General features: G+C 41.3%; 1 protein-coding gene across 12 annotated transcripts in view; it reads left to right on the forward strand.

Moving 5' to 3' along the window:
* The window catches only part of MPPE1 (metallophosphoesterase 1), a 121,703-nt gene that overhangs the window by 80,832 nt on the left and 28,628 nt on the right, over positions 1 to 12,243 (forward strand). For all 12 annotated transcript variants that reach the window (XM_073679013.1, XM_073679015.1, XM_073679014.1 and 9 more), the window contains 3 exons: positions 2,449 to 2,529; positions 3,447 to 3,555; positions 7,642 to 7,716. In XM_073679013.1, coding sequence (XP_073535114.1) covers positions 2,449 to 2,529; positions 3,447 to 3,555; positions 7,642 to 7,716 — 265 coding nt within the window. The remainder of the gene's footprint in view (positions 1 to 2,448; positions 2,530 to 3,446; positions 3,556 to 7,641; positions 7,717 to 12,243) is intronic.

The following is a 12,243-nucleotide window of genomic DNA, read 5'->3' on the forward strand; positions in this document are numbered from 1 at the left end:
GTTTTTTTTATATATATAAAATAGTTTTTATTGTGTATAAGCGCCAAAACATAAAAAAATAGAAATGTAGTATCGCTGTAAACGTACTGACCCGAAGAATAAAGCTGCCTTATCAATTTTACCGTACGTGGAACGGCATAAGAGACCTCCCAAAAAAACAATTCCTGAATTGTTGTTTTTTGTTTGTTCTGCCTCCCAAAAATCAGTACCCATAAAACAACTTGTTCCGCAAAAAACAAGTCCTTATATGACTGTCGTTCGAAATATGGAAAAATTATAGCTCTCAAAATATGGCGATGCAAAAACTAGTCTTTGAAAAAAAAAAGCGTCTTTTAGTGTGCGACAGCTGCCAAACATAAAAACCCTGCAGCAAACAAAGTATTTAAACACCCAGGCCAGGGTGTCAATCAAAGCAGGAGGGAGGTAGCCGCTGGGTCCTAAAGTAAGACAGATTTAAGAAGACATCTGCAATGCCAAAGGAATTGATCTTCTGCATTCAGCTGCAGTGCGACTGTCTGTTACATCTGACACACCCGTGACAAGTTGGGGTGGTGTTGGGGTTAGGGTTAAGGTTGGTATTGGGGTTGCGATTAGGGTTGGTGTTGGGATTTTTTCAAAAGTAAAGAAAAAAAAAAAAGATGACGATATGGCGACTAGTGTTGAGCGCAAGTGCTCGCTACTTGAGTTTCCATCAGGTGTGCGGGTATGCACCGAGTATCGCTGGTGCTTGAGTGACATGCTCGAGGCCCCGCATGTTTCACTGCTGTTATACATCCTGAAAAAACATTGCCTGCCATACATGAGCAATCCCCGCATGTTTTCTTTGGGTGTCTAACAACCGTAAAACATGCGGGGCTGGGATTCAAGCATCTCACTCGAGCACCCGCGATGCTTGGTGCATACCATAGTACCCGATGCAAACTGAAGTAGCAAGCACTAATGACAACATATTCAATATGATGACCTAATGTTATCAAATTCTGTGTCGTACCTTCCGGGTTCAAAATGTTCACTATACCTCTTGATAAAATCCTTGAGGGGTGTAGTTTCCAAAATGGGGTCACTTGTGGGGTTTTTTCACTGTTTAGGCACATCAGGGGCTCTGCAAATGTGACATGGCGTCCGCTCTCGATTCCAGACAATTTTGAGTTCAAAAAGTGTCACAGTGCTCCTTCCCTTCTGAACCCTGCCAGACACCCAAACAGTGTATTTTCCCCACATATGGGGTATCTGAGTACTCAGGAGAAATTGCACAACAGTTTTTGAGGTCCATTTTATCTTCTTACCCTTGTGAAAATAAAAACTTTGGGGCTAAAAGATCATTTTTGTGGAAAAAGTTAGATTTTTTATTTTTTTTATTTTCACGGCTCTACGTAATAAACTTCTGTGAAGCACCTGGGGGTTCAGGGTGCTCACCACACATCTAGATAAGTTCCCTGAGGGGTCTAGTTTCCAAAATGGTGTCACTTGTGGGGGGTTTCCACTGTTTAGGCACATCTCCAAATGCGACATGTTCTATGTGCTGTGCACGCTCTGCCAGGAGGGAGCTGATAGCGCGCCTCTATCAGCTACCTCCTGGCAGAGGGTGCATAGCACATAGAACATGTCACAAGGTAAAAATTACCACTATATCTATGTATAATATTAGAGTCATATGGTTCTAGTGCATGCATTTAAACGTGTATTGCATATCGATTGCTTCATGACTGTCTATCCCTGATGGCTCCTCCACTTCCTCTATATAGGAACTTCGCACATTTGCTTGCTTATTTGCAGACTGCACTTCAAACATTGATATACCCTGCATTGATGAGATCAGCGCTTGACTATACTATACTCCATGATCGAATAGATCAGGATTTGACAATATCCTACTACTAGATTATCATACTGTTGGCAATCTGTGAATTGGGTATATATATAAATATTTTTATATATAATTATTTACTGATTTTTGTGACGCTCTTCTATGGGGGGGATGGTCTCCTTTTATTGGCTTTTTTCATCTGCCTAATCTGGTTTTGCTTCTTTCACCAGTCACCACTAATATAATGTAAACTTTTTTATGGTTGTCTATTTATGAAATAATAAATATAAATTTTCATTAAGAGCTCCTTCTCTGGCTCCCTTCTTTGGAAATTTGTGCCAATATAGATGTGGCTGACATTTTGGATACAGATTCTCTTTCTTCCCCCTTTTTTGGATGCTATTAATATATGCTTCATAGCCTGGAATCTACTGCTAGTCTTTTTCTGAACCTGGTGCCAGATCTCTTGATATGACATCTTTGGTTTCAGTGGTGCACATACGTTTCTTTAGTTGGCAGGTTCTGAAAAGTCAGTTTAGGGAGTGCTCATATGTACTTTAAGGCACATGAATATTTTGCTTCACTTAATTACTATGGTCTTTTTAAAAAGTATAATGTGTTTTCGTATATTTTCTACACAGGTTGACTACACACAAACTTAATCGGTTTGAGAAGACTTTTAACCTCACTTCTGGAAAAGTAATTACTCGTAAAGGAATTAAGTAAGTTGTGTGTATTGGTGGTACCCCATCTTTGTAATGTGCGGCACTTTGTTCAAGTCTTTTATTGATTTTTTTTTTTTTAACACTTTGTAACGCAATAAACTTTTACTTAGGATCCGTGCCCACGATGCGTTTTTCAAACGTTTTTACTGCGGAATTTTTGCAGCGTAGACGCTTGTAAAACACTTGGTAATTCTCCTCCCATGGGCCCCAATGTAAATCCGCAATTTCAATGCCCATGCTGAATTTTTCACAGCTTTTTCGATGTGCGGAAAATTCCGCAGCATGTCCATTATTTGTGCGTTTACTCATGCGGAATTGCCTTCTTCAATGCATTAGAAAACGCAAGGCAATTCCGCATGTGCAAAACGCGTGAAAAACGCATGTCAAATTCCGCACGCATTTTTCCGGGCAACGACATGCAGAAATGAAGCTTATATTTTCCGCTTCAATTCTGCATCGTGGGCACATAGCCTTAGAAAAGAAAAATCTTTTTTACTAATTTTCCTAATAATTTTTTATATGGGCTAGCTGCTGGTTTGCTGCTCATTTGTAAGCCCACGTTCACACACACGCTTTTGTTGGCTTTTTTCTGTCAATGTGGTGTAGGTGCAAAATACGGAGCCAGTGTTAATCCAGAGATGTTTCCACCAAGTCATTTTGCCATTAAGATTGTATATTATTCAGTATACTGCATGTTCAGATGCCATATGAAATACTGTTCTCCATAGTCACATTTTTCACTGCTTATGCAAGGGATTGCAGCTCCTTGTTTTCTTACCTTTTCTATTAATTATGAATTATTTAGTCCTTTGTAAGCTGCAAACTGTAAGTCAATTTTCTTCAAACTTACTGCTGGAATTGCTTAGAGTGAGAAAAGCACTGTTTAACTAGTTATTGTCTCTTCTTTATTCCAGTTTTGTCCTGGTAAATAGTGTAGCCCTCGAGGGTGATAACTGCATAATCTGCAGAGCAGCAGAAGATCAAATCCTCCAAGTTTCTCGTCAGCTTAATTGCTCTCGAAAGGTAAGATCATCTGTATCTTCTAAAAGTGTATTTTGTGATGGTTTCGAATGGCAGTCTATCTTAATGATGGCTTGCAGGAATAAGATGCAGTGAATTCATTAAGATGCACAAACCACTTTATAAATTCAGCACATCTTCCTAGTGGTGTGCGGCTCGCCAGAAATGTTACTCCAGTTAGGGTTTGTAGTAACATTACTGGCATGTAAGAAATGCCGCAACTATGGATGAATTTGATGGGTGGATGTAGCCATGCCCATCCCTCTTCTTCTTCTCCTAAGCTCTATTTATTTTGGCACAGCTGTTTGAAACTGATGTGAAAATGCCAAAGTCACCAACTTTTTTTTGGCTATTCAGTGTTTTACACCATTTTTCAGGCATAAACACTTTCATGTATTGGACCCTAAATATTTTTATTAAAGGGAATCTGTCACTCCCTGGGACTTATCAGACCTCTAATATGGGCATGTAGGTGATAGAAATGTAAATCTATACCTACCTGTATGCCCCATATTAGAGGATTGGTTGCTTTGAAATGTCTTTTTATTAAATCTGTTTTCTTATGCTTGCGGTCCGGGGGATGGGAAGAAATCCCCGTCTACTTAGTGAATTTCAATATTCCCCCTTCCCCTGCATGTCACAGGGCGCTGTGACATGCAGTCTTCTCTTTTAGATCCTGCACATGCGCAAATCCACTATAACACAAGGCGCCCTTTTTTTCCTCCCGGCTATATTTTTTCCAGTAGTGAGCTTGTGCGCAGGCGCCGCCTAGTCACTAACTTCTGCTCCAGTGACCTCCAGCGTGCACAATAAGGTTCGCTCCCCACTTCCTCCCGACATCGTGATAGTTAGACTTCTTGTCTATGTCGGCAAAACAGTGAGCGTAACACCCACCATTACTGAGATATGTTCTCACTAAGGATTAGATACTAGACAGCATTAAAGTGAGACTCTAAAACATAACTTTTAATACTTATAGTTAAGATCAATAAACAAAAAACTAAAAATGACACCTTTAAAAAGAGAGAGGTCTCAACGCTGGAATGATTATTACCATTAACACAGTCAAAGGACCGTCTCTATATTAAACATATGTGAGAAATCACAAAGAGCTTAAATTCTATCTTCAGATGTGAAGACCAGGCTCTGGATAGAATCTGTAGAGAAAAGAAGGTGTGTATGGGGGAAACAGTCAATCGCCCTCCCTTGAAACACCAACTTTCTTTGACAGATCCAGATATACATCAATTAAAATAGGGGGAAATCTCTGTTCTTCCCTCTATTCCATGGATTAATCATTTGTTTCTATCTCCAGAAATCCAATCAAATAGAAGAGTAGAGGTTTCTCAATAACACAAATATGGGGTCTGAGTGCCGATCCTACATATTTATAATAATTTAGACATGATTATGTAAACAAAATGGAATTCTCTCACCCATTCTTTGTTTTCCATGGATGAGAGTTGCTGTCCGTGGAATTCCTTCTGGACCAAGTAGTTGTACAAGCTGGCCCTATTAGTCCCTTTTAGGCTAAAGCTTCAACTAACCCCACAAAACTCCCGCCCTGACAAGGGCAGTCCACAGCTAGCCCTATATGGAGATCCTGCACCTTCCCTTTTGGTGTCCCTACGCGTTTCATCCAAGTAAAATCCTCAGGGGACTATCTTGTTTTCAGAGAAGTCAGAAACTAAAGTGCTAGGTGCATGATTAATAAGGGTCTCTCCACTCTCTGCAGACCAAGACATAGAGTGGAGGGACCCTTATTAATAATGCACCTAGCACTTTAGTTTCTGACTTCTCTGAAAACAAGATAGTCCCCTGAGGATTTTACTTGGATGAAACGCGTAGGGACACCAAAAGGGAAGGTGCAGGATCTCCATATAGGGCTAGCTGTGGACTGCCCTTGTCAGGGCGGGAGTTTTGTGGGGTTAGTTGAAGCTTTAGCCTAAAAGGGACTAATAGGGCCAGCTTGTACAACTACTTGGTCCAGAAGGAACTCCCCGGACAGCAACTCCCATCCCTGGAAAACAAAGAATGGGTGAGAGAATTCCATTTTGTTTACATAATCATGTCTAAATTATTATAAATATGTAGGATCTGCACTCAGACCCCATATTTGTGTTATTGAGAAACCTCTACTCTTCTATTTGATTGGATTTCTGGAGAGAGAAACAAATGATTAATCCATGGAATAGAGGAAAGAACAGAGATTTCCCCCTATTTTAATTGATGTATATCTGGATCTGTCAAAGAAAGTTGGTGTTTCAAGGGAGGGCGATTGACTGTTTCCCCCATACACACCTTCTTTTCTCTACAGATTCTATCCAGAGCCTGGTCTTCACATCTGAAGATAGAATTTAAGCTCTTTGTGATTTCTCACATATGTTTAATATAGAGACGGTCCTTTGACTGTGTTAATGGTAATAATCATTCCAGCGTTGAGACCTCTCTCTTTTTACGGGTGTCATTTTTTGTTTTTTGTTTATTGATCTTAACTATAAGTATTAAAAGTTATGTTTTAGATTCTTACTTTAATGCTGTCTAGCATCGTGATAGTTAGGAACCATATTGTATATATGGTGCAGGGGAGGGGGTGAATATTGAAATTCACTAAGTAGGTGGGGATTTCTTCCCTTCCCCTGGCCCGCAAGCATAAGAAAACAGATTTAATAAAAAGACATTTCAAAGCAACCAAACCTCTAATATGGGGAATACAGGTAGGTATAGATTTACATTTCTATCACCTGTATGCCCATATTAGAGGTCAGATAAGTGCCAGGGGGTGACAGATTCCCTTTAAAGGTGTTTACTTAGCCTATTTGTATTATATTGGAAACATAGAGGTCCCCACTTGGGAATTCTCCACATTGCAAAGAAGCTGTACAAAGATTTCTAAAAGTCTTGGTGAGACCATATATTAACTGATTACTTTTAAACACTCCTGCACCTTCTCCTGGTAATGTCAGCTGAGCGATGACCGCTAGTGCCCAATTGCCTATCAATATAAAGGTTTTTCTGAATAAATTAGTTTAAGATAGACTTTGAGTTATTTTTAGCTTCTTTCAATGCATTTTAATTTTTAAAGCATACCTTTTACCAGTTTTAACTTGTCAAACTGACCACATGGAATATGGAATAGTGGTTGCAAAACGGGATAAAACTTGTTTTTATTTTTAATTTCTTATCTCCGTTGCAAAGACATTAGCTAGTAGAGTTTATATAATAATTTAATCTGCAGCCAAAGGCTTGACTTTTTCCCCGGCATGTCATTGACTTGTAATAATCATGAGTTGTCATGGTCTCCAAAAAGAACGTGGCCCCAAAAAATGCGAGACCTGACTTTCTCTGTGTGAGATATGTAATGAGACACAGCCCTGCTCGCCTCATAGATATCACTGCCGGCATCTATTGTGATTAAAAGCGAGAAGGGGAGTAGAACACTGCTATTTTTCATTACAAACACCTTCTGCATCTGCATCTCTCATATCATGGCACTGTCAACTCTGCTCTACTCCACATACTGACGGGCTGTGGGATGAAAACTTCAGAGATGGATGTAATGTCACTCAGCTCTGCTATACTCCCCACCTCTGCCCCGCCACTTGTAATCGCAAAGTAGATTTTCCCACTGCTTTTGTTTGGTCAATGTTATGCAGGAAAAAAGGTCTATACCCTCCACAGACAAATCTCTACTAATGCCCCCTTAAAAAATAACAACATAAATTATTAAATAATAAAGTCCACTTTAAAACTAATAGGGCTTATACCATCCATAAACCAGAAGGGAGAGCCAATCTGTACAGAAAGATCTGGGGGATTCAGAACATAATTGTGTTAAAAGATCCATTCATCTGGATAGTTGCCATGTTCTACTTCCACTATACAGGAAATTCCTGGTTGGTCTCAGCTTCTTTCCCCACCTAAGTCATTTATTCTTTTAGGATGCCAGGAGTAGTATCCCTTTCTGTATGTTCGCTGAATTGAGACAACTTCTTTAAACTTATGATTTATGGGGGAAAAAAGAGTCAGAAGGAAGTATTACTTGTGTGGCAGCATATGTACGCTGAATTCACTCTTTATTATTGATAGAAAAATCATCCAGAATCTGTCAAGAAATGTAAAGGTGTTCATCCGCTGCCTCCTTCAGCTCCAATTTTATTACAGGTTAGTAACTAATTCACATACACCTATTAAAACGATTGAAAAGTGAAGTAAAGGTTTTGTGGGGTATTTGCAGCGTGCAGTTTTTAGTACCTAACTAGGGGTCTAATGAAAGTCAACTGGCCATAGTCATAAATGCCCAAGGCTTATGTACAAGTAGGGCGAAGGCTAACCTGCCTGGTCCAATCCCACATAGGAGTTCATGTAACACACATTAAGTGTGACGGCTTATTTTTTGGTCCTGAACGAACATTTTGTTTTATACTATTTTGGGGTAAATGCAATGTTTTTATCGCCTCTTATGGCATTTTATTGCAATGTTGCAGTGGCCAAAAAAACGTAATTCTGGTGTTTTTTTTTTTTTTTTCTTGTTACGCAGTTTACCGATCGGATTAATTTATTTTATATTTTGATAGAGCAAACATTTCTGAATGCAGCGATACCAAATGTGTATTTTTTTGTTTTATTTTTAACTAGCTGTACCCGGCCATGCGTTGCTGTGGCTCAGCCTGGTTAAATGGAAAAGAAAGAAAAGAGAGCACACGTTTCTAAAATATTTTATTTCACAATGCTTGTGTGTATACAATATTTTTTGTTGTTCCATTGTCTGTGTAGATGTAGAGATTGTCTGGTTTGCCCACCCTAGAACACGAAACCTATAATTGTCCATGTGAGAAGCAATCCGTGTCTAGATTTAAACTGCACAATTCTAAAGATTGGCCCTGAGCTTTGTAGATGGTGATTGCAAACGGCAATCCAATGGAGCCGGTCATGTCAGGGATTGCTTATTATGCGATTTCCTAGTATAGAGGGAATGTGACAGAAGGGGGCGCAGAGATGAAGGCAGTCGGCGGCAGAGGAGGAGCGGGTGATCCGCTTGACACCAGCCAGATCACAGAGCCGCTCCCACTGGTGGCTCAGTGGGATTTGCACTTGCTCACTATCTGCCCAATGCTGCGAGGCTCGGGCTCAGAGCGGAGGCCGCGGCCTGCGCCTCTCCATGCAGCCTCCCTCTCTCCTTCCTTCCCTCCCCAGCTTGTTGTTGCCGGAGAAGGAGCCGCAGCAATGCCGGAGAGCAGAGGCGGCCGCCTCTCAGGCGGTGATGGTAATGAGCAGCAGCGTCTTTCGGCCTCGAACAGACGGTCTCGTCATTCCCATTTTCCCTCCAACCTCCACAGGAGTCACGAAAGGAGAAGAGAACAGGCAGAGGCTGGGGTGAATGAACGAGAGGGAGAAGGGTTTATGAATGAGATGTCACTAAGGGGGGGAGAATTCCGGGCGGCCGGGGAAAGTCAGCCTGGGACTGAGCTCGTAACACCTCCCTCTCGCTGTTGCTTTTACATCCAACAGCTGGTATATAAAAACATAGTAGGTATATAAAAAAACATGTGTGTATTCGAATGCAACGTTGTGTCAAAATTTCAAAGCAATCGATGAAGAACTTTCGGAGATTTAAGATTTTGAGCAAACGAACATTTTTAAAATCTCTTTTTTCACTGTATTGAATTTTCCTCTAAGGGACTTGAAGCTGCGATCGTCTGATCGCTTGTACTAAACACCAGCACTGCTATGTATAACAGAAATCACGATCTCCCATGAACGGTGGCCAAGGGCCGGCATTCACAGAAGGATTGTAATGACAGGCTCAGGGGCCATCAGCAGACCCCGGCTGTCATGGCAATCCATCGGCGCCCCTTGAGCAAGTGACGGGGTGCAAATGGGCGGGATGATGACGCACTTCCTGCCGGCTTATCTTAAATCCTGCTGTTAGTGATTGACAGCGGGATTTAACTGGTTGACAGTCGTGGGCGGAGCATCGCTCCACCAGCTGCTGTTAAAGGCTCATGATGGTTGATTAAATCAGTCATCATGTGTGGGGCAAGATGTGGGCTCTGCGTGCGAGGCAGCATCAAACGTAGGAACACTAGCTTTGACATAAATTTACGTCAAAGGTGGTGAAGGGGTTAAAGGGAGTACATCATCAGAAAATTACCTATTGTTTGAATCAGGTTTTTGTATATCATAATCTTTATGTAAACAAAAAAAACTATAGTAATTTTGCAATTTTCACACTGGCCACTGGGTTTTCTTTAGACTAGAACTTCCTGTCCTTTCAAAAAGAGTTTTTAGCAAGCTCATGACAGTACTCATGGGTACTACTGCTATACCCAACTGTTAAATTGAGGATCCACGAATTATAATAGACCTGACCCTGCTCCCCCTCCCTTCACAATGACCTTTGCACAGGCTCATTAGACACTTCTATACAAAAAATGGGGTCAGACACTGACCATTGTGGTTATGTACATGTATTGTTTCCTAAAACTAAAGGAAGTTAGTCTAAGAAAAACCTCCAGTGGCCAGTGTGAAAATTGCAATTTTTCTTTTAATAGAGATTGTGACATGTAAAAAAAATATGCTAACAATGTTGAAAAAAATACATTTAACACAAAAACTTGATTTAAACAATAGGTCACTTTCTGATGACACATTTCACTTCAAGCCTTCGATAATAGGTGACAGTGGTCAGAGTACCCCTGCTGACCTTTATCTATTGCTGAAAGTGCCTATAATGGACATAAAAGCATTAGAACTGGGTAACTGAGAAGTAGAAGAACATTTTCTTTTACATAATGTGGATTGCTGTCTGCTTGTGTGATGCTTTCCTTGGGGAGGGATGGCACCAGGATACTCTAAATAAAAAGTGGAGACTGGATAATGCTCTGGGAATTGTTACTTCTGCCACCTAAACATTGTTGTGGAGCAAGGACCCCTTTCATGGCAGTGGTATTCCCTAATGGCAGTGGCTCGATTTCAGCAGGATAATTCACCCTTCCAGAAAATATTGTTCAATAATGGTTTGAGGAACCTAACGAGTTCAAGATGTTGACCCAACCTCATAACTTACTGGACTTCAGGCGCCTGCACACCTTAGACTATAAGCAGGGGCCCTCCCTACTCTCCCCCAACATATGATGTTGGGGGAGAGACGGACAGATTCGGCCTCTTTGGATTTCCAACAGCCCATCATTTTGTTCTCCACAAGATAATTGCTTTGCAGCATTTTTTCCCACACCTGCTTATAACTTTTGCATAGTACTGTATATATACATTTCTTAAAGAAATTGCAACACCAAGGAAAAGTTGGTTGTGAAATTATGGAAATCCTAGGATGAATAAACATGTTAATTATATGCAAATGATGAAAAGATGGATACAAATTTTTCAAAACATTTCCATTTATTCAGCACCATGCACAAAAATGCACGCATTTACATGCCTTGGCTGCTATTGATGAGGTTATTAATTTTTTTTTCTGAGGAATGCCTAAAAGTTCCACAGACTCTAAGCGAGGGCAGCTGAGCAAAGCAGGGGATGCATTTTATGTGCGGGGCTGCAGATAAGTGCATATTTAAACACTATATTATAGTTTAACGTAAGAGCTTAGTTTGGTGTTTTCCGTACTAGTTTTTCATTGCTTTCTGCTTATCCCCATTTAGTATGCTTCATGGACAGTGCTATCAGGTGTGCATCTTGTGAGATGTATGCATGCCTTGAACAGCCGTTTGAGGGTGAATATATCTGCGCTCAATGTCAGCGAGTTGCATGTTTGGAAACCCAGGTAATGGATTTAAATATGCAGCTTGAAACACTCAAGAGCATTTCAAACCTGGAGAGGTGTTTAGAGCTCACGGAGTATGCTCTGGCTGGGGCCATTGATATGGAGGTGGGGAAGATCAGGACCCAGAAGTAAGTAGCTGGGTAACAAAAGAAGGAATAGGAGGAAAAGTGCCAGGGAGCCTAGTCCTGATCTGGCACAACCTAGTCAATATGCCTGTTTGGCTGATATTAGGAATGCAGGCCCAGGACTGGGATCACTACAGCAGAACATTACTCCTAGCAACCAGGAAAATGACTGCTGTAGGAAGGAGGGAGATAGGAGCGTAGCAAAGGCCAGACAGATGTTGGTGGTAGGGGACTCTATAATTAGGGGGACAGACAGGGTCATCTGCCGCCGAGACCGTGAATGCCGAACAGTGTGTTGTCTGCCGGATGCTCAAGTTCGGCATATTGCTGATCGGCTAGACAGATTGCCATGTGGGGCTGGGGAAATCCAGCAGTCATGGTGCACATTGGCACCAATGACAAAGTTAGAGGAAGGTGGAAAGTCCTTAAAAATGATTAGAAGGAACTAGGAGAGAAGCTGAAGGCCTGGACCTCCAAGGTGGTTTCAGAAATATTGCTGGTGCTACAAGAGTCACTAGAAAGACAGCTGGAGCTTAGGTAGATAAATAAGTGGCTTAGAAATTGGTGCAGAAAGGGGTGGGTTCATCAAGAACTGGGCAGACTTCTCTGTCGGCTACAGGCGCTACGGTAAGGACGGTCTGCACTTCAGTGGGGAGGGTGCAGCTGTCAATGACAGGTAAAAAATGGTCAGATGGATGGAGGAGCTTTTAAACTAGGATCTATGGGGTGGGAGGGTAGTTATGCAAATAAGGGGGTAGATAGAGTTGACCTAGAGAGTGAGAC

Source organism: Phyllobates terribilis, unplaced genomic scaffold (assembly GCF_046119375.1).
Source record: "Phyllobates terribilis strain yellow unplaced genomic scaffold, ASM4611937v1 Scaffold_4__5_contigs__length_816908805, whole genome shotgun sequence".
NCBI classification, from domain to species: Eukaryota; Metazoa; Chordata; class Amphibia; order Anura; family Dendrobatidae; genus Phyllobates; species Phyllobates terribilis.